This window comes from Coregonus lavaretus (assembly GCF_964263955.1).
Source record: "Coregonus lavaretus genome assembly, contig: HAP1_SCAFFOLD_772, whole genome shotgun sequence".
Taxonomy (NCBI): domain Eukaryota; kingdom Metazoa; phylum Chordata; class Actinopteri; order Salmoniformes; family Salmonidae; genus Coregonus; species Coregonus lavaretus.
Window position 1 is genome coordinate 21,383 of NW_028166115.1, and position 23,354 is coordinate 44,736.

The following is a 23,354-nucleotide window of genomic DNA, read 5'->3' on the forward strand; positions in this document are numbered from 1 at the left end:
AGAGTTTAGCTACATACACTCAGGATGGCGGCAGGAGCACTGCTCCACATTTTGTTGCTTTGCGTTTTCTATAGCTGTTGCGCCCAAATATTCAACAACCCATCCCGAGAACGGTAAGTTCTAGAGCCCACTAAGTTGTTGCTCTCTATTAAAAGCACTCTTTCTTAAACTTGACTGCTGACTGGCACGATTTCTTGGGGTTGTATATTACACCGTGGACTAAACGTCAAAATACAAAAATATTTTTTTTATGTACTTCTGGGCTGTTTTAAACTGTACTCCCTTAACTCACTATTTCTCTACTTTTTAGGGGTCGACTGCGTCCATGGGATCGCCGCCGGTCGGGTCTATGATTATTATCTCTTCAAAATTCTAATTCTATTCATTATAATTCAGCCCAAATCTAAATATTCACTATATTCATAATTCACAATAACACTTAAATGCAATATGTAATCATAATGATAAATAAGAACAATTGCAGTTTTCTGAAATGTATGTAACACTCAATGTGCCCATTCAGATTTCAATATATGGACCCTGACATGTATTTTGGTCTTCATGAGTAAGTACAGATTTTTTTATACCTTGTTGAACCTCCATGTTGTGCTACCAAATGTTGGCATTAAAGGAAAAAACAACACATTTATTTACAGTGACATAAATCCAATGGACCAAACCAGTCAGGAACCAAGGTACAGTGTTCCCAAAAGTATCCAGATAAACACAAAATCCCCCCCTTTGGTTGCTAAATACTACTCTACTGTATGTATGTCAGTTTGCCTTTCTCTCTCCTCTCCCCTCCCCTCTCATCCCTCCTCTCTTCTCCCCCTCTCCCCCCTTCAATCCCTCCCATCCCTTACCCCAGGTTCATCCTCCTAGCCCCTAACCTCCTGAGAGCAGACAGTGAGGAGGCTATCTACCTAGAGTCCCATGGCCTCAACAGCCCTGTCACCGTCACCATAACAGTCCATGACTTCCCGGCCAGGAGTTACCAGCTCCTGCAGGACACTATCACACTCGGCCCGGGGAACGGCTACCACACCCTCAAGACCATACAGGTGATTCCATTAGATTCAGTTCAATTCACCACACCCTCAAGACCATACAGGTGATTCAGTTCAATTCACCACACCCTGAAGACCATGAAGGTGATTTGATTCAATTCAATGTTATTTATCGCCTCGGGAGCAATTCAGGTGGCTGTAGTGCTATAGATAAAAGTGGAGAGGGAATGAGGAACAGCTACCACACCATCAAGACCATGCAGATGATCAGATTTTTTATTTAACCAGGTAAGCCAGTTGAGAACAAGTTCTCATTTACAACTGCGACCTGGCCAAGATAAAGCAAAGCAGTGCGATAAAAACAACAACACAGAGTTACATATGGGGTAAAACAAAACAAAGTCAAAAATACAACAGAAAATATATATACAGTGTGTTCAAATGTAGCAAGTTATGGAGGTAAGGCAATAAATAGGCCATAGTGCAAAATAATTACAATTAGTATTAACACTGGAAAGATAGATGTGCAAGAGATGATGTGCAAATAGAGATACTGGGGTGCAAATGAGCAAAATAAATAACAATATTGGGATGAGGTAGTTGGGTGGGCTAATTTCAGATGGGCTGTGTACAGGTGCAGTGATCAGTAAGCTGCTCTGACAACTGATGCTTAAAGTTAGTGAGGGAAATAAGAGTCTCCAGCTTCAGAGATTCTTACAATTCGTTCCAGTCATTGGCAGCAGAGAACTGGAAGGAATGGCGGCCAAAGGAGGTGTTGGCTTTGGGGATGACCAGTGAGATATACCTGCTGGAGCGCATACTACGGGTGGGTGTTGCTATGGTGACCAGGTGTTGCTATGGTGACCAATGAGCTAAGATAAGGCAGAGTTTTGCCTAGCAGTGATTTATAGATGGCCTGGAGTCAGTGGGTTTGGCGACGAATATGTAGTGAGGACCAGCCAACAAGAGCGTACAGGTCACAGTGGTGGGTAGTATATGGGGCTTTGGTGACAAAACGGATGGCACTGTGATAGACTACATCCAATTTGCTGAGTAGAGTGTTGGAGGCTATTTTGTAAATGACATCGCCAAAGTCAAGGATCGGTAGGATAGTCAGTTTTACGAGGGCATGTTTGGCAGCATGAGTGAAGGAGGCTTTTTTGCGAAATAGGAAGCCGATTCTAGATGTAACTTTGGATTGGAGATGCTTAATGTGAGTCTGGAAGGAGAGTTTACAGTCTAACCAGATACCTAGGTATTTGTAGTTGTCCACATACTCTAGGTCAGACCCGTTGAGAGTAGTGATTCTAGTCAGGTGGGCGGGTGCAAGCAGCGTTCGATTGAAGAGCATGCATTTAGTTTTACTAGTGTTTAAGAGCAGTTGGAGGCTACTGATGGAGTGTTGTATGGCATTGAAGCTTGTTTGGAGGTTTGTTAACACAGTGTCCAATGAAGGGCCAGATGTATACAAAATGGTGTCGTCTGCGTAGAGGTGGATCTGAGAGTCACCAGCAGCAAGAGCGACATCATTGATATACACGGAGAAAAGAGTCGGCCCAAGAATTGAACCCTGTGGCACCCCCATAGAGACTGCCATAGGTCCAGACAACAGGCCCTCCGATTTGACATATTGAACCCTCTGATAAGGGACAAAGATAAAGATATCATTATTCAGGAGCTCTAGGTCTGATGAGGGATAAAGAGATACTGATTTAGGAGCTCTATACATCTGATAAGGGACAGAGATAATGTTTTAGGAGCTCTGTAGGTTTGATAATGGACAGAGATAATGATTTAGGAGCTCTGTCTGATAAGGGACAGAGATAAAGAGATAATGATTCAGGAGCACTATATATCTGATAAGGGACAGAGATAATGACATAATGATTTAGGAGCTCTGTAGGTCTGATAAGGGACAGAGATAAAGAGATCATGATTTAGGAGCTCTATATATCTGATAAGGGACAGAGATAAAGAGATAATGATTTAGGAGCTCTATATATCTGATAAGGGTCAGAGATAATGATTTAGTAGCTCTATATATCTGATAAGGGACAGAGATAAAGAGATAATGATTTAGCACTATAGATACGCCCGGAGGAATAATAGAATGCCAACCCTTTTACTTTATGATATACTTGTAAGACTTGTTGTGAGTATGTATGTCCCCCTAATAATACCTTATTATAATCTCTTAATGATCCAGAATAAATAACTGCCATTTTGAGTCAACCTCCAAGACATTGTAAAGGCTCATATCTGCTTATAAAATTCTTATTATTCCCCTCCCAGCTCCCCTCAGAGCGTCTGGACAGGGGGAATGAGGAGTCCTCCAGGAACCAGTATGTGTATGTGAAGGCAGAGTTTGGGGGCTACCACGTAGCTGAACAGGTTGTCATGGTGTCCTTCCACTCTGGATACATCTTCATCCAGACAGACAAGCCCCTCTACAACCCTGGAGAGACTGGTGAGGGGGATGAAGGAGAGAGAGAGGGAGAACATGTTAGGTTCATGTGAATGATGAAGGACCTCTCTCTTTTTATTTGTCTGTCTGATCTCCTTTCTCTCTTTCTCTTTATCTCTTTCTCCCCCCCCCCCAGTACGATGCAGGGCCTTTGTGTCTACACCTGCCTTCCAGGCCTTCAACAGCTCCATCACCATTGAGTTCCAGGTTGCTAAATGTTGCCATTAGCCTACATGTGTTAAATTATATGAAGTAACACTTCATTATGTTTTAGATATAAAAAATTGCGTACGATTTAAGGCGTGTGTGTGTGTCAGAATTCAGACGGCGTTGTAATGAAACAGCTCTCCAGGACCAGAGCCAACAATGGAATCTTTGCTGATACTCACGTTCTGCCTGACATAGTCAAGTAAGTCAAGAACATCATGAAGTTTCTAGCCTGGTATGAGGATTCTAGCCTTGTATGAGGGTTCTAGCCTGGTATGCGGATTCTAGCCTGGTATGAGTATTCTAGCCTGGTATGAGTATTCTAGCCTGGTATGATGATTCTAGCCTAGTATGAGGATTCTAGCCAAGTATGAGGATTCTAGCCTAGTATGAGGATTCTAGCCTGGTATGAGGATTCTAGCCTGGTTTTCAAATATGTAACACTTTGCTTTATAAATCATTATGCCGCCTGGTCATAATGCTCTATGAATGTAGTCATTATGAGCAATTATAACTCATAAGCCGTTATAAATGTGCTTGGATAACCGTATGAAGAGGGTGTTCATAGAAAGTGTTACCGCTATACTTCTGCCGTTTACTAATGCTAATACCTGTGTGTGTGCGCGTGTGCGTGTCATAGTGAGGGAACGTGGAAGATCATTGCGAAATTTGACAACTGGCAACAGAACAAATTCAGTACTGAGTTTGAGGTGAAGAAATACGGTAGGTAGAAGAGCTTTGTGTGTGTGTGTGTGTGTGTGTGTGTGTGCACGTGCCTGTATGTCATTCAACATGGTTCACTTTCCATATTATTATCCATATTATTACTCGTTGAGCTAAAGCCTGGGCAGAAGCCTGGGGAGCTAACACGATGCTCTGTTGCAGTGCTGCCTGCTTTCAATGTCACACTGACTCCCAAGAAATCCTTCCTCAGTCTGGATGATACTGAGCTGGTGGTGGAGATCACAGCCAGGTTAGTAACACAAATGTTTCTTCTTTGATACAAATGTAAACCTACTGTATTGCTTATTAATGTGTTATGTACGGCTTATGAAACCCTTATGTAGGTACCCTTCAGATATAGTGTTACTAATGCCGCGTTCACGTCATGTCGGAAACTCGGCAACTCCGAGGAAAAATTATTTGCGTAGAGCTTCCTATTGTTTGATTCTGATAGTTCCCAAGTGGGAAACTCAGGTATCATCTTTCTACAACGAGTAAGCAAGTCGAGTTTCCGACGTGAACGCGGCATAAACACTGGAATAATAGTTGTGATAATTGTCACAAAAATAGCGCACCCATCACGGAACGACTGTTGACTTGAATGGAAATGTCTGTTCCAGTAATTCTAGTTCTATGGTAACATCTGCCTATACGGTGAGGCCGTTGTAGTAATTGTGTTTCTATGGTAACAGCTACCTGTATGGTGAGGCCGTTGTAGTAATTGTGTTTCTATGGTAACAGCTACCTGTAAGGTGAGGTCGTTGTAGTAATTGTGTTTCTATGGTAACAGCTACCTGTATGGTGAGGCCGTTGTAGTAATTGTGTTTCTATGGTAACAGATACTTGTATGGTGAAGATGTCCAGGGAACGGCCTACGTGGTGTTTGGGGTAGAGGTGAACAAGGAGAAGAGGAGGTTACCGTCGGTAAAGCAGGTCACCAATGTGAGTACTAATAGTACACTACATTTTGAAATGCTAGACCCTTTCCCCAACTAAAAGTCATACACACCTCACACAGGAAGATCAATTCAGCGTAAAGTGTAAACATACAACATCAACTTCCATTTTCCTTCCTTCATTTCAGCTGCAGCAAGGCACCGCCACATTGACCATGGCGGAGATCAGGAAGGCCTACCCCGACCTCAGGTCCCTGGTTGGAAACTCTATATACGTCAAGGCCTCAGTGCTGACCAAATCAGGTAAGGTCAATAAAGTTTTATTGAAATGATTAATATCGAGATGGATTAAATTACAATGGACCTTTGAATGAAAAAGGTCAGATACAGGCTATCCAAAACCTGATGACTCACGTTAGCTCCCCAAGCTAATGCCTAGACTTTGACTCAGCGGGCTAACACAGTCTTATATCTTTCTACTCCTCTATAGGCAGTGACCTGGTAGAGGCAGAGAAGTCTGGTATTAAGATAGTGGAGTCCCCTTACGTCCTCTCCTTCAGAGACACACCAAAGTACTACAAGCCTGGCATGCCCTTTGACGTCATGGTAATGTCACAACATCAAGGTCTTATAGACACTAAGGATCAACCTTATTTGAATTAATTATAAGTCGTTGGAGATAAGAGCCATAGCGATGCAATATAAAAATAGAATTCTGTGATAAGAACATCTCCTTAATAAGTAAAGTTCAAAATCTAAAGCATTTACTGCTTTAATCTGGTTCAGATCCAGGTATAAAGTGTTTATATCTCTAACAGGTTCTTCTAACGAGCCTCGTTCTACCATCCTGATCTCACATGCTTACATTCTGTTAAAAGAAATGAGAGCACAGCGGTCAGGATGGTGGATCAGGTTACGTTCTAACGTGTTCTAACGGGGTTCTTCAGATCCAGGTGAGTTTCCAGGATGGTTCCCCGGCCAGTAACGTCCCGGTCCAGGTGAGCCTCCTGCCCAACCCCGTCACCAGCCACCCTGGCACTATCAGGACCTCCATCAACATGCCCACTGAGCTAGGCCCTCAGATCATCACTGTGAGTACCGCTAACAGGGCTTATAACCAGCTATAACCTGCTATAACCACCCTCACTAGAGCTAATGGTGCTTATAACCAGCTATAACCTGCTATAACCACCCTCACTAGAGCTAATGATGCTTGTAACCAGCTATAAGTGCTTATAACCAGTTATAATAACATGCTTACTGAGCTGCGCCCGCAGACCATCACAGTAAGCACCCCTAACAGGGCTTATAACCAGCTATAACCTGCTATAACCTTCTATAATCACCCTCAGTAGAGCTAATGGTGCTTATAACCAGGTATAACCAGATATAACCACCCTCAGTAGTGCCCTAAGCAGTTATAACAACTATTGGTTCTTAGTGTTCATAAGCAAAACTTTGCCTGTCTGTTTCTATGTACCTGTATGTGTGTGTGTGTATCTGTGTACGGCTGTGCGTGTGTGTCTTTCTTTTCATGTTTCACTTTTCATAGTGCACGTCCTCTGTAGCTCAATTGGTAGAGCATGGCGCGTGTAACGCCAGGGTAGTGGGTTCGATCCCCGGGACCACCCATACGTAAAAATGTGTGCACACATGACTGTAAGTCGCTTTGGATAAAAGCGTCTGCTAAATATTATATTTTTTATTTATTTTATGTGTCTGTAAATCCTAAATACAGGCTGAGACCAAACAGGCGGGTCTACAGCCAGAGCAGCAGGCCAGACAGCAGATTACCCTTCACCCCTACACACCCTTTGACCAGCAGAGACAGAACTACCTGTATATCTCCACTGGGACCACCACAGCCTCTCTGGGGCAGAGCCTTGGCCTCAGTCTACACATCAACACTGCCGACAAGGCCCACAGGGAACTCATCACTCACCTCACTTACCTGGTGAGTGGATTTAGTACTGGAGAATAGAATAAAAATGAATTGAATAGCTGGTGAGTGCTAACTGAAATGGGCCAGATTTTTTACAATCCAAAATCAAGTATTTTCAAGATACCCCTGTATATTTATATTTTCTACCATGTGGTGGTACCGTATATAGCTTAGACATTTACATAGTTGTAGCTCTGTCTTCAAAATGTACCTTTTTTCTGTCACCAAGTGTCTCAAACTTACAGGTGTTGAACAAGGGCAAGATCATTGTTGCCAAGAGATTAGAGGTCGGAGGTCAGGATGTGACCAACGTTCTGTTGACCGTTACCACGGAGATGATGCCCTCATTCCGCGTTGTGGCGTTCTACATGCTGCCGTGGGCGGGGAGGTCGGAGGTGGTGGCTGACTCTGTGTGGGTGGATGTGGAGGATGCCTGTGTTGGGGCGGTGAGTGGACTGGACAACCCAGGATAGGTTTAATGTTACTTCCTTCCTTGATACCTTCCCTCCTCCTTTGACATAATCACTGATTAGTGTTGATTGTACAGACGAAAGCAAAGTCTGTCATGTTTGGACAAAGTCATATTTTCTTTCCCCTCTCTCCTATATCCTTCAGTACAGTTGGTATGGAAGGACCTGATTGGTTACGTCATGGTGATGACAGACCTATGTCGTGTTAGATGAACTAATCCAAAACAAACCCCCCTCTCCCCCCAGCTGGCTCCAGGCCCCCAGAGTACTACCACCCAGGGAAAGGGTTCAACTACCCGCTTCTCATGTTGTACCACTATCTTTCCCCGCCATCTCCCCCCAGTTGAGTGTTGGTCCAGCTGGCTCCAGGCCCCCAGAGTACCACCCAGGGAAAGGGTTCAACTTCCAGGTGAGAGGAGACCCAGGAGCCATGATCAGTCTGGTGGTGGTGGACAACGCTGTGTTCCTGCTCAACAGACAGAGGCTCACACAGAGGAAGGTGAGGGAGACTGTGTGTCTGTAGAAATCAATAGACAGAGACACAGAGAGGACACAGAGAGGACACAGAGAGGACACAGAGAGGACACAGAGAGCCGAACAATCAATCATCTGAAGTTGCCGTCAGGATAACACACCTCTGACTCCTCTGTGCCCCCGTCAGGTCTGGCAGGTGGTGGAGGGGGGGGACATGGGCTGTACCCACGGTGGGGGCAGCAACAGCATGGGGGTCTTCACTGACGCTGGACTGCTGTTTTACTCCAACACTGGTGGAGCCACCTCTTCTAGACAAGGTAGCACAGACACACACACATATGTACGCACACACATACGTACGCACATATGCAGACACACACACACACACACACACAGGAAGAGCCACCTTCTACAGACAAGGTAAAGGACCATACCTTACCGCTGATACAGCATCAGATGTGTTTTCTTCCCTCTAATGGTTAATATGAGGAAAGAGGGTAACATCAGTCTTCTAATGGTTAATATGAGGAAAGAGCGTAACATCTGTCTTCTAATGGTTAATATGAGGAAAGAGGGTAACATCAGTCCTCTACTGCAGGCATCCAAAGGCCGTGTTTGCAATGTTCTGTTTCCTGTGAGCTAGCAGGGAAGATTAGTAAAAGCAACAAATTCCCGAGTTGCCCAATCATGAGTTTGAGGAAGACAGACCAGTGGGCTTGTATAGACATCTGTGTTTCTTGGTTTGTAGAACACTTTCATTTCGTTGTTTGCCATTCCTGTGTTTTCCTCCCTCCCTCCCTCCCTCCATCCCTCCCTCCCATCTCCTCTGCAGGAATGCAGTGCCCAGGGAGGTCCAGAAGGAGGCGCTCTGCTGAGATGTTGCAACGCAGAACTGAACTGGGTCAGTGACAGAAAAAGTTATATGTAAATTAAGTTTTATATGTTGATGTATGGGTGGATGGATGGAATGATTGATTGATTGATTAGTTGGTTGAAATGATATTTGATTGATTGATTGGGGGGACTGATTTATTGATGGACAGGTGGCTTGGTTGATGGTTCTGAGCTCCCTCTCTTCCCCTCTCCCTACAGAGAACCACTACAGAGAGAAGCTGCTGCGTCAGTGTTGTAAGGACGGCCTGAGAGAGATCCCCATGCCTTACTCCTGTACACGACGCTCCCTCTACATCACTGAGGGATGGGAGTGCATCAAGGCCTTCAGGTACTGAGTTGAGTTGAGTTGAGCAGAGTTTAATTGAGCAGAGTTTAATTGAGCAGAGTTGAATTGAGCTGAGTTGAATTGAGCTGAAGTGAAGTGCACTGAACTGAACTGTTTGGCACTTTCAGGTACTGCTGCTCCAAGTACAGGGGAGAGGAGTTCGACACCAGACTACCTCCTACCACCCCTCTACCCCCTACCACCACAGCTCGACCCATGCCAACTCTGAACAGACACATTTTTCCTGGGCTACATTCCAAAGGATACATTTCAAAAGGTAACAGTGATGATGATGGACTAGCTGGTTAATAAATTGTTAGGTGTTTGCGGCAGCAGTGTTGTAGTACTCGAATCCAGTCTCGAGATACATATTGAGGGTATCGGTCTTGTCTCGGTGTCAGATACACTTTTACTCAGTCTTGAATCGTTCTCGAAACAATGAGGATTCATAATTTCTTCCCGAGACCAGCCCAAACCAGCAGAGTAAAAAACTCATAATTGTCAGCTTCCATTCAGTCAGTGGTAGTGATGGGAAGTTCGACTCTTTTTACTGACTCTGATCTTTTCGACTCATTCAGGCAAAAATAACAAATCTTTCAACTAATTTCGTTCATTTGAGTCACTAATAGAGTCTCACATTGAAGGTGCCAGAATACCCATAAAACCTAGCTGTCAAACAGGGAAATGGTTCCAATCATTTTTCCACCATTCATTTTTCCCATAGGGGATTTTAGAAACACTTAAAATAAGGGCGGTGTTTCGTGTAGGCTTACCCTGGCATGACGTTTTGATAACCATGTAAATCTCTCTTGGACAAGGTGACTTTTATCAATTTATTCGGCTCTATTTACTGTCAGATTCGAAAAAGCTAATTAGCATCAAAGTAGACATCATGCAAGACTACAAATTGCTGCAAGTCATTTCTAACATTGTCAATTTATGAATTACTACATTTAGCTAACATTAGATAGTTAATCCAGAGATTCATACCTTTGCCTATATTCGTCAGTCTTGTCCAGATCATCATGTCATTTGTAGTTCTTTATGATAGCCACATTAGTTTCATCTAGTCGGCTTGGGGATTCAAACAGGTGACCTTTTGGTTAATGGCCCAACAGTCTTAACCACTAGGCTGCCTGCCACGCTATGTCGTTCAACAAAGGGGGCTTATTGGAGCTGACATTTGTGACAGACTTGTAAACGTGTGCTTTAAACAATGTACATTTGTTGATTGCTAGGCATACAAATGAGATAATTTCTTAATACATTTGAAACGAGGTCTAGTTGTGGCCGTAACCAGACTAGATTGTGAACGACTCTTGGTGGAATGCGTTGCTTGACTGCCGTGAGGGTGATAAGCACAGCCGTTTGCGAACTGCAGCACCCAATAGATTAGTTCTTGAGGTCGAGTTTGTTGAGCAGAGGCTGTGTGTGTTTTGGTTCTACAAAGCTGTGTCCATCATAATATTCAATAATCAATTCATTGCAGTCATTCTTGCACCATGCGATTCATTATCAGCTCTAAACATGTATTTTTCTTCTCTATGCTCATTATCTATTTTCCTGCGTTCATATGACAGACAGTTGGTGGTCGATGCACGTCTCTGGAGCCGCTGAGCCGGAAGTGTGTGTATTAACCCTGCTGTAGGACTCATAGCAGCCAGAATTAGATGTTCAAACAAACTGCTAAAATTAACGAGTCGCTCAGAAAAACTAATCATGACTCTCGAGTCAGTCAAAAGAGACGTTGAAAAATAATGAATTGTTTGCAAACTGCACATCACTAGTCAGCACATATAACTGCTTCGCCAAATATCCACACTCCTTTCATGACACATGAATATCTTATCACCTATTAAAACCTGGGCTTCCTACTTTATTCATTACTCTCCTTTACTTTCATTGAAAAATATCCTCAAACTTTGTAGTGCTCAGCATAATTTCCTTGATTCGCTGGTAGGGAATAGTGTGGGAAATTGCTTGAAAGTTGTATGCTCACTATTAGTAAGGGGAGACTGGGGGAAGTTTGTCTTTTTATATACCTGTTTGGGTTAGTGATAACTTTTGCCCTCAGCATGCATTTTTTCACCATTCTGAATGTCTAAAGAATCCATATGTTATTCCAAAATATGGAAATGTTTAACTTATTATTGTGGTGATCAAAAAATTATAATAATTGTCTTGAATTAGGTTTGCATTTTGAATCGGTGTCGCTTTAGGTGGTCTCGAACACAATACTGCAGGTCTTGTTAATTAAGTCGAGTCTGTCAAGTCTAATTTAATTTAATTCTAACTTCTATCCAGATCGAACTTCTGTCCAAGTATGTTACAGCAGACAACTGAGCTCAAAATGATTGATTTCTCAATTAATCCATCAATCAATCGATTGATCCTTCTATCCATCCATCAAACAGACCAAGTTTAAACATATTTTTTGTTTTGCATCAGGTGAAAGGTTGTTGATGCATTCTGTACCGAGATTGGCATCCCCAGTGGAAGAAGAGAGACAGTCTTTTGTTGAGGAGGAGGAAGAGGAGGATGACTTTATGGAGGAGGGTAAGGTGACAGTGAGGTCTAAGTTCTACGAGTCATGGCTGTGGAGAGATCTGATGCTGCCCAGTGTGCCTGAGGACAGTAGAGACGGGTGAGTACCTCTGACTGTCCTCTCTCCCCCTCATATGAAGGGCCAGCAGTTTCCCTGCTCATAGGCTGACTTGATTTGATTTGATTTGGTTTGAAACTGTGCCAAAGTGCTGAACTGTGCATACTACAGGCTACTTCCTATGAGTAGGGCCAGGAGTTTTTCCTAACCACATGACCTGTCCAGGGAAAACTCTTTCTATAAGGGGTTGACCATTTTTGTGATCCCAATCAAAAGGGGAATAGGCCAAGCTACACCCCTCTCACACTTAAAGGGATACTGCAAGGTTCTGGCAATTAAGCTAGTGTAGCTGTAGGCTTCCAAGTCATTGCGCTAACGCTAGTTAGCATTGGCTCGCGAAACTACCTCTAACTTCCTTCATACTGCACATAGAGACACAGAAATGGTATCCACGAGTTCATCTGACTCTGGGGAAGTAGAAAACGGCTAATTGCCAGAATCTCGCAGTATCCATTTGAAGTTAAACTACCTGCTCTGTAAATCCCCAGAGTTGCACCACAGTGGACTGTGGACTTCCCCCCCAAAAAATAAACACTGTTGCGCCATCGTGTTCTATCCCAGGGATATTTGTGCGTGTGCATGTCACTGTTAGCATTGTATTAGGCAACGGCATCAATCAATCCACCAGACTCAGTCTTTCTCAATATTTATCTTCAAGCTAATGTTTTACTGTGCTCATGTAACGAGCTTAGCTTACAAGAGGTCAACTAAATGGACTTCATTTGTTTGAGTTTGTTCCTTACAGGTTGGCATCGCTGGCTGTGGAGTCCGTCTTCCCAGACACTATCACCCAGTGGGGGGTACTAGCCATCAGCTCCTCACCTGTCACAGGTAGACCCTTCCCCCTTCCCTTCCCCTGGGTTAGCCATCGACCCAGTTCCTAAGTGCTACGCCCTATGCACTTGTTGGCAAGGTGGAACACCTATCAGAGGGCAAGGTGGAACTGTTACCAATCACTAACACCTGTCAAATCCAATCAGATCACCAAAGGTGCGTAGGGTTTAGGATTTAAGGGGTCCATTTGGGATTGGGCCTAAATCTCAGTGCTCTAAAATGGCTTCCTCTCACTGTACCCATATTCAGTCATTTCCCAGGAGGATTCCAAGTAGTATGCTAGTGGGGATATTGGTACGATATTAGGAATACAAAACATTGCTGAACAATTCTAGCATTCTAACTAAGGCATAATGTGCTCAACCACCTGTTGTTGTTGTTTGTTTATTTAAATCATTTTGTTGTTTGTTTGTTTTTATTCCAGGTTTCTGCGTAGCCGAGCCGTGGAACGTGCGTGCGTGGAAGCATTTCTTCGTGGACCTGAAGCTGCCGTACTCAGTGGCGAGGAACGAACACGTGGAGATCAAAGCTGTGCTCCATAACTATGGCGACGAAGACATGGAGGCAAGCTCACCTCTGACGTCTCACCCATGACCTTTAACTAATCCTCAATCCTTACCTTAACCATCAGGCTGATGAATTGAGGCAACCTCTATCTACCTACTACTCCCACCGTCTAGCTCCCCTCTGATCCCTTCCTGTCAGCCATTTTGTATCTCAACCCTCCTAACCCTCCCATTACTGTCAGCCATTTTGTGTCTTGAACGTCCCCGTTTCCTCCTCTTCTCAGCTTCCCTAGGTTACAGTGGTGCTACTGAAGACGGAGGACATGTGCTGTGTGGCATTCAATGATAAACCCACCCAGTTCTGCTCACTTCCTCTCAGCCATTTTGTGTCTTGACCATCTCCATGTCCTCCTCCTCTACTCAACCCAGGTTAAGGTGGTGCTACTGAAGACAGAGGACATGTGCAGTGTGGCGTTCAATGAGAAACACACCCAGGAGGTGAAGTTGAAGGGCAGCTCATCCCTGGTGGTTCCCTACACCATCATACCGCTCAAGGCCGGAGAGATGATCCTGGAGGTCCTCGCCATGGCCAGAGGGTTTGTGGGTAGCGACGGGGTCAAGAAGAAGCTACGCGTGGTGGTGGGTGACTATTTCAGATGTTAGTTACTTCAGAGTATGGTCTAACATGTCACAGAGTTTGCTTCATAAAAACATATATATATTAAAAAAGTATTTATAATTGGTCAAATAAATAATAATACAAAATATTTAAAGAAAGGTTCAATAAATAACACAAATATATATTGCGACTGTGAATCAGTTTCCTTACCTGAGATATGAGGACTGGTTTCTCTAACCTGTTTTCAAACCCCTCTAACAGGTGGAAGGAGTTCAGAAGACTAAAGTGCAGAGTTTTGTATTGAACCCCTCTGCCAAGGGAGGGAACGGTGAGTAGAGCGAAGACATTCCCAATCTCTAACCCTAATGCTTACCATTTCCATGTCCCCTTTCCAAACAATCTGTACTAAGCCCTCTTACTATGTTTTCCCCCAGATGGGAGGCAGGTGGTGGAGGTTGACAAAGTGGAGCTGGGCTCCCTGGTTCCAAACTCTCTACCAGAGACATTCATCAACATCAGGGGTAGGCCTAACTGAGAAACAAGCTTTAAGTTATTAGACAGAACTGATGGCTGGCTGGTGCCTCCAAACCTTTGGGTTGGTTATGGGCATTGTGAAGCCAAAGCAACTGTGTGGACAATAACCTAATCTATTCCATTCCTTCCATTCTATTCTGCTCGCTCCTCTCCCCTACTCTACTCTACTCTACTCTATTCCTCCCACCAGGTAACTTGTTGGCTGACACCATAGACAACAGTATCAGCGGTGACTCTCTGGCCTCTTTGATCCGTATGCCTGGTGGCTGTGTGGAACAGAACCTAGCCAGCATCACCCTGCCTCTTATAGCCACTGTCTACCTGGACCGCTCCAACGACTGGGAGACTGTAGGGGTGCAACGCAGGGTGGAGGCCATTAACTACATCCAGAAAGGCTACCAGAAGCAGCTGGTGTATAAGAAGAAAGACGACTCTTACCCCCCCTACAGGAATGAAGGCACAAGCACATGGTATTGTTCAAATACATAGAATAAGAAGAATGTGTATCATGTATTCAATCACAGAGTAATCTAAATAGTACAATGGATTGTATTTGTAACCCTCACACCCTCTCTCTCTACCTCCCCCCTTTTATCTATTTTTACGTCCCCCCCCCCATAGGATCACAGCGTATGTAGTGAAGGTGTTCTCTATGGCTCGTCGGCTGGCAGGAGTGAGTGAACAGGATGTGTGTGGTCCTCTCCTCTACCTGCTCAACAACAAACAGCAGATCACTGGAGCTTTCAGAGAGGACAACCCTGTCTACACTACTACTATGACCGTAAGAGAGAGAGACACACACACACACACACACACACACACACACACACACACACACACACACACACACACACACACACACTGGTCTGGGACTGAACTCTTCTAACAGCTTCTAAACAGGTCTCTCTCTCTTCTCCAGGGTGGTGTACAGGGTACAGAGTCTCAGTCCACTCTGACAGCCTTTGTCCTTATAGCCATGACTGAAGCCACCAAGGATACAGAACTCAACTGCAATGGAGCTGACCAAACCATCAAGGTAAACCGGTCACAGAACCGGCAGAAACGGTTATATTGGGACGGGATGTTGTATTGGGACGGGATGTTGTATTGGGACGAGAGATGAAGTAAGTTAGTAATTGGTGAGTCGGATGCCTTTTTACCTGATTCCCCCAGTGAATCTTGGATTTCGTTGGCCGACCTGTTATCACGCTGCGTTTGCGTGCACCATGGCTGACCATTAATCGAACCAGTGTAAATTGCATGTCGGTGTTGTACTGGCTTTCGTACTGACTCTTTTGTATTAAAATTCAGGTTTATTCCTTATTCTGTTGATTGGCGCACTGATTGCCTTGGTGCGTGACAGATTATTGGCTGAGACTCTGTAGAGTGACTTAATATAATAATATAATATAATATGCCATTTAGCAGACGCTTTTATCCAAAGCGACTTAGTCATGTGTGCATACATTTTTACATATGGGTGTTCCCTTCACTGTGCCATTACTAGATATGTTTATTTATTTACTTATTTTTAACTGTTAGTTTGTTTTGCCAAAATCTCATTTGTTGTGTCAGGTTAAGGTTTATTTTATTTTAAAATATCAGTTTTACTTCTGCTCATATAACAATGGAGTTAATAACAGCCCACTAAAGGATGGACATTGAAGTTGCATTCTATTGTATTCTATTAGAATGGGATCCAGAATGCTGCCAACTATCTGAGGAGCATGTATGGTAGTCTGAAGAGGCCCTACTCTCTGGCCATCTCTGCCTACGCTCTGTCTCTGGTTGACAGGACTCTTTCACTGTTCTTAAAAACCCTGCTACTCAAAGCTGCCTCTCCAGGTAGGGAAATGTCTGTCTGTCTCTGTTTCTAGCTCTCTGTGTTTCTGTCTGTCTCTTTTTTTCTCTCTCTCTCTCCCCCTCTCTCTTTTCTGCTGTGCTTCACTGTTATTCTCTCCCCCTCTCCCCCCTCCTTCCTCCCTCCCTCCCTCCCTCTCTCCCCTCCTCCAGACGGTACCCATTGGCCAGACACTGAGAACCGCCTCTTCACTCTGGAGGCGACGGGCTACGCCCTGCTAGCCCTGGTGAAGAGTAGTCACATGACTGAAGCCGCCGCACCCTTTGAGTGGCTCAACGAACAGCGCCGCAGGGGCGGGGGCTACGGATCCACACAGGTACTGAGGGACATCACTGGAAACAAGTATTGCATGATGTTAGTGAGCTGAGTTTATGTCAACGGTGTTATTGCAGGTTGTCACTAGCCAATCCAGTTTGTTGCCCTCCGACATTTTGATCTCCACACTATCTAGTACACATTTTATAATCATCTCTCTGCTTCCTGTCTCTCTTCCCTCTCCTCTCCTCCCCGTCTCTCTCCCCTATCTCTTCCTCCCCTCTCACCCTCCCCCCTCTTTTGCTCTCTCTCTCTCTCTCTCTCTCTCTCTCTCTCTCTCTCTCTCTCTCTCTCTCTCTCTCTCTCTCTCTCTCTCTCTCTCTCTCTCTCTCTCTCTCTCTCTCTCTCTCTCCCTCCCCCCCAGCCCACCATGGTAGTTCTGCAGGGTCTGTCTGAGTACCTGATAAAGAAACCTCCTCCCAATGACCTGAGTCTCCAGGTGGACCTGAGCATCCAGGGCCGCAGGGACCAGCGCTTCCACTTCGACCCCAGGACCTCCTACGTGGCACGCTCCTCCAGGGTAGGAGGGATGATGTTCTCTGTTCCTCTCCCTCTCTTTCACCATTTCTTCTCTCCCAGCCTACCTGTATCTTATGTAAAATATGTGGCCTAGGTTTAGTAACCATGATGTATCATGTTCCTCTTTCACCATCTCTTCTCTTCTGTGGGGTTTTCACTCAGGCTCCTATAGACCAGGGATTCAAAGTGGAGGCCAAAGGGAAGGGACAAGGTATACTAGAGGTATGACCACAAAACATGTCTATGGCCATTAATCAATGCATGATAGCAAAGCTTGTCCATGACAATTTTGTCATATTAATGTATGATGTCATATTTGTTTGTTGTCGTCACTTCCTGGTCTAATGACCTTTGACCTAGGTGGTGACCTACTACAACGAGCTCCCTGAGGTGCATGAGAAGAGCAGCTGCAAGAACTTTGATTTGGACGTGACCATCGCAGAATCTAGTGGTAGGTTAATCCAGCTCTCAATCTCAATTTTTATCTTAATCTTAATCTCAATCCAGTCTCAAATCTTAATCTCAGTCTCAATCTCAATCTTATTCTCAATCTCAATGGTTGTCTGGCATGTTTTTGAATGTGTTTTTAACCCCGCTTACAGAAAAGCCTCCACCAGATGCAGAGAAGTCCTACAGGATCACTATTAATGTCAGGTGAGAGATTATACAGTATGTTGAATATCTTGGCTACCTGGCTGTCTTTCTTTTCATATTCGTTCAGTTGTGAATTTCCTCTCTCCGTTGGCCCCCTCTCCGAAACACACTAGGGGACTTACTGTTATTGGATAACAATTGAGAGTCTCATAATTTTAGGAAATGTACTTTTTGATTCTATTTTCCTTTTCATTCAAGTACTATTCTCTCTTTCCAATCCCCAGGGCGCTGGGACCAAGGGAGGTCAGGATGGTTGTTCTGGACATCAGTCTACCCACTGGATTTGTCCCAGAGAATGAAGATCTGGAGATGGTACAGTACCAGTCCAACTACTGCCATACTGGAACCTACGTTAAAGGGATAGTTCACCCTAATTACAAAGTTACACCTTGGTTTCCTTACCCTGGAAGCAGTCTATGGATAAGGTATGACAGCAATCCATGTTTTGGTTTGATTTCCCTGGCACTGTTTCCAAATGCTAACGTTTTAGCATGTGCAGCACCAATCCCAAGTCATGGGAACTATATATTTTTATTTTTTAGCTCAACAAAGTCACTTACAGATGATTTTAAACATGATGCCCAAAAATGCTAATATCAGACCCATTACTTAAAAAAATATGTTTTACCTTTATTTAAGTAGGCAAGTCAGTTAAGAACAAATTCTTATTACACCGGCCAAACCCGGACGACGCTGGGCCAATTGTGCGCCGCCCTATGGGACTCCCAATCACAGCCGGTTGTGATACAGCCTGGAATGACGCCTCAAGCACTGAGATGCAGTGCCTTAGACCGCTGCTCCACTCGGGAGCCCAGTGGCGCAATTTAATGAGATTTGCGCCACAAATGCTAAATGCTAAAGGGGATTTGTGCCACAAATGCATTTGGAAACAGTTCTAGGGAAACTAAACCAAAGCATGGATTACTGTCATACCTTGTCCATAGACTGCTTACAGGGTAAGGAAACCAAAATGTAATTTAACTATCCCTTTAATCCACTTGTAATGTTATTCTGTCTCCACTAGATGGCTCTCTAATTGCATGTCTGGTCTCTGACACAATGTCCAACTTGATTTCAACTGTGTGTTTAAGTGTAGCTTATTGAAAATGTTTGTTTGTTTTTGTGATTGTTTGTTTGTTTGCCTCCAGCTGACCAACTCAGTGGACCGTTACATCAACAACTTCCAGATAGTGGACAACCTGAGTGACAGAGGCTCCCTCATCATCCACCTCTTCAAGGTACCAGAACAGATCTAGGATCAGCTTATCCTCCCCTAAATCCTAACTTGAACCATTAGGTGGGATCTTAGATCAGTGTCAAGGGGTAACTTCCTTCCTGTTCAAGGTACTGGAACCATAGCAATATAATCTCATTCTATTTCTATGACCTGAACTTAGAGAGACAAGCGTTGCCATGTCAATCCTAGAAGTTGACTGGTCATCATTCTTTCACTCTGTCTGGGTAGAGGTTGTCTGTGGCCTGTAGGCACATATCTAGGATCAGCTTTACCTCCCCAAATCTTAAAGGTGAAAGGCAAACTATTAACTCAAAACTGGCCTTAGATCAGTGTCCGGAGGAAGCTTCATTGTACTCTCCTGTGGCCTCCCGAGTGGCGCAGTGGTCTAAGGCTGTGCCACTAGAGATCCTGGTTCGAATCCAGGCTCTGTCGTAGCCGGCCGCGACCGGGAGACCCATGGGGCAGCGCACAATTGGCCCAGCGTCGTCCAGGGTAGGGGAGGGAATGGCCGGCAGGGATGTAGCTCAGTTGGTAGAGCATGGCATTTGCAACGCCAGGGTTGTGGGTTCGATTCCAGTATAAAAAAATGTATGCACTCACTAACTGTAAGTCGCTCTGGATAAGAGCGTCTGATAAATGACTAAAATGTAAATGTAAATGTAAATGTCTACCTGTGCTACCAGGTGTCCAACAAGGAGACTGAGACCATCATCTTCCGACTGCAGCAGACATTCAAAGTGGGACTCCTCCAGCCTTCATCTGTCACTGTCTACGAGTACTACAACCCAGGTAGATACTGTCACTGTCTACGAGTACTACAACCCAGGTAGATACTGTCACTGTCTGAGTACTACAACTCAGGGAGATACTGTCACTGTCTGAGTACTACAACCCAGGTAGATACTGTCACTGTCTACGAGTACTACAACCCAGGTAGATACTGTCACTGTCTACGAGTACTACAACCCAGGTAGATACTGTCACTGTCTGAGTACTACAACCCAGGTAGATACTGTCACTGTCTATGAGTACTACAACCCAGGTAGATACTGTCACTGTCTATGAGTACTACAACCCAGGTAGATACTGTCACTGTCTGAGTACTACAACCCAGGTAGATACTGTCACTGTCTGAGTACTACAACCCAGGTAGATACTGTCACTGTCTGAGTACTACAACTCAGGTAAATACTGTCACTGTCTACGAGTACTGCAACCCAGGTAGATACTGTCACTGTCTATGAGTACTACAACCCAGGTAGGACTATGGACGCAGACAAGGTTTGTTTTGTAGATTAGACTGACTAGATTAAAATAAAATGTTATTTGCCACATGCGCCGAATACAACAGGTGTAGTAGACCTTACAGTGAAATGCTTACTTACAAGCCCTTAACCAACAATGCAGTTTTAAGAAAATAAAAAAAGTGTTAAGCAAAAAATAGATAAGTAAAAAATAAAAATAGCAAATAATTAAAGAGCAGCAGTAAAATAAAATAACAGTAGGGAAGCTATATACAGGGGGTACTGGTACAGAGTCAATGTGCGGGGGCACAGGTTAGTCGAGGTAATTGAGGCAATATGTAAATGTGAGTGAGTTAAAGTGACTATGCAAATAGTCCGGGTAGCCATGATTAGCTGTTCAGGAGTCTTATGGCTTCGGGTTAGAAGCTGTTAAGCAGCCGATTACATGTGCCCTCGAACAATAGAAGCTATCTTAAACATTGGAGTCAACCTGGTGGAGAAATGTTACCATAGCATGTCTCTCTCTGTCAGACCACCGCTGCAGTCGCTTCTACAGCCCCAAAGAGGACAAGGACCAACTCACACAGATCTGCAGGAACAATATGTGTCGCTGTACACAGGGTGAGTGTGTGTGTGTGTGTGCGTGCGTGTGTGTATCTATATTTGTGTGTATGTCTGTATCTGTGTGTGTGTGCGCTTGTGTGTGTGTGTGTGTGTGTGTGTGTGTGTGTGTGTGTGTTTATGTATGTGCCATACATGAGTGTGTGTGATAATGTGTCTCTCTCCTATTAGGTGACTGCTGTGTGTCTAAGTCCCTAACCGATCCAGTCCCCTATGGAACACGAGAGGACCACGCCTGCAAAGGATTATACCACGGTACGCTATATCTGATTTCACTATAGAGTAATATAGACATGTTATAGACATAGACATTATATACATGTTATAGACATTATAGACATGTTATAGGTATTGTAAATCTGTCACACTGAGACAATACTATACGATGTACAGTAAATAGTACAGCTATAAATCAATGTTGTCCGTCAGCAGTGAAAAATCATCTAACTCTTCATTCTTTAATTGTCTTTGTCAAATTGTTCCTTGGGGACAATCAAGTGTATCATGTCATGGATCATATCATCAATTGTTCTGATTGAGTAGAGTGTATTTAGCTGTTCTCTGATGCTCCTAACTCTTCTGTCCTCCAGTGTACAAGGCCAAGGTCCTGAGTGTCAGCCAGAGTCAATACGACAGATATGAGATGAAGATCACACAGGTTATAAATATAGGTAAGCCTCCTATGTCATCTAGTCTTTCTCTGTTCTCTCTACTCTCTCCTTTCCCTTATTGTTTCTGAATGGGATGCTGAGTTAGTTCAAACATGGTTAACTCTGTTTCTCTTTCTCTCCCTCTCTCTGTCCATACCTCCCTCTCTCCCCCATCACTCCCTTCCCTCCCCTCTTTCTGTCCATACCTCCCTCTCTCCCCCATCACTCCCTCCCCTCCCCTCCCCTCCCCCTGTCCATACCTCCCTCTCTCCCCATCACTCCCTCCCCTCCCCTCCCCTCCCCCTGTCCATACCTCCCTCTCTCCCCCATCACTCCCTTCCCTCCCCTCTCTCTGTCCATACCTCCCTCTCTCCCCCATCACTCCCTTCCCTCCCCTCTTTCTGTCCATACCTCCCTCTCTCCCCCATCACTCCCTTCCCTCCCCTCTCTCTGTCCATACCTCCCTCTCTCCCCATCACTCCCTTCCCTCCCCTCTCTCTGTCCATACCTCCCTCTCTCCCCCATCACTCCCTCCCCTCTCTCTCTAGGAGTGGAGGAGGGGGTCAGTGTGGGTGACACTAGGGTCTTCCTGTCCCATGCTGGCTGTAGAGGAGGTCTGGACCTGAAGGAGGATACAGACTACCTCATCATGGGGCCAAAAACTGACCTCTGGTACAAGGACAGTGCCACCAACAGGTGAGGAGGGGCAGTGACATATTATAATGGACATATTATAGTACTGGCAAGACAAAGCAAGTCAGAACAATAAAGTTAATGTTAATATCTGCCTAAAGGGGTTATTTTCTCTCTCTCTTTCTCTCTCTCTCTCTCTCTCTCTCAGTGCCACATACATGCTGGGCAAGGGTACCTGGGTAGAGCGTTGGCCCACCTCTACAGAGTGTGCTAGTGATGCCAAACTCAAGGTCAGGTGCACAGAGCTGGACAACTTCAACAAGGACCTCTCAGAGAAGGGATGTCGGTTTAAATAGCCTCACTCGCTCACACTTTGCCTATCAGCTGCCATTTTGTGTCAAGATTTACGGACAGTTTGTGTCAAGATTTACTGTCATACAGCGCCATTTTGTGCTAAGCTTTACACCTCTGGATGCACTGGTTCAGCAGCAACTGTCACCAATTGAGCCATGCAGTAGACATGTACTGCTCTGTTGTATAATCACGATGGTAACCATCAGAGGAAAACTGACATTAGAATTAAAAAGCGTAAAAACATGACATAGACTGGTGGGTCTAGGATTGTGTTACTGGGAGCTCAGCGATTCGTCACAGCCAGGGCTACATGAAATGGCATACGATCACAACACACACACACACACACACTGGGCAGCGATGGGAACTCACTCAGGTGGCACAGAGTGCAGTGGAATATTGTCTCACTACTGTGTAGAATGCATTAGTGTTCCGGAACGTTCCACATAGAGGGAAAAACAAAATAAAGAATTCCAGGGAGATTCTCAGGACAACCCCTCTAACTTTAGAATGATTCACAACCTTCTCTTTCTCATGCATTTGTTTAACTTGTCCATGTTGTAGATTGCAGTACTTTATTCCTCTCATTGCCATAGATTTGCAAACATGATAATGATCAACCCATATCGTTTCTGCTCTAAGCAAATAAATGTGTGGATGGTTGGGTTGACTGAAGTATTCTTGGGGGTATTATATTGTGAATAATGCT

At 44.5% G+C, this 23,354-nt stretch overlaps 1 protein-coding gene across 2 annotated transcripts; it reads left to right on the forward strand.

Annotated features, from left to right (window-relative positions):
• Positions 1-23,308, forward strand: LOC311115051 (venom factor-like). 2 transcript variants are annotated; one of them, XM_084190264.1, is made up of 44 exons: positions 1-113; positions 311-340; positions 524-565; positions 657-695; positions 869-1,061; positions 3,300-3,474; positions 3,608-3,678; positions 3,789-3,880; positions 4,319-4,401; positions 4,564-4,651; positions 5,241-5,343; positions 5,486-5,600; positions 5,788-5,903; positions 6,245-6,388; positions 7,036-7,251; positions 7,485-7,685; positions 8,053-8,208; positions 8,371-8,500; positions 9,016-9,084; positions 9,276-9,405; positions 9,531-9,679; positions 11,851-12,046; positions 12,810-12,895; positions 13,323-13,462; positions 13,834-14,043; positions 14,285-14,351; positions 14,458-14,544; positions 14,748-15,027; positions 15,179-15,338; positions 15,477-15,593; positions 16,249-16,402; positions 16,571-16,734; positions 17,098-17,253; positions 17,415-17,474; positions 17,613-17,703; positions 17,855-17,906; positions 18,131-18,218; positions 19,055-19,144; positions 19,827-19,932; positions 20,919-21,008; positions 21,180-21,263; positions 21,599-21,679; positions 22,207-22,354; positions 22,500-23,308. In XM_084190264.1, exons 1-44 carry the CDS (start codon positions 25-27, stop codon positions 22,645-22,647), a joined length of 5,286 nt encoding a protein of 1,761 aa, XP_084046390.1. In that variant the 5' UTR covers positions 1-24; the 3' UTR covers positions 22,648-23,308. The 2 variants fall into 2 exon arrangements, with proteins under 2 accessions (XP_084046390.1, XP_084046391.1); XM_084190265.1 differs by lacking the exon at positions 524-565.
• Positions 23,309-23,354: the final 46 nt, after the last annotated feature.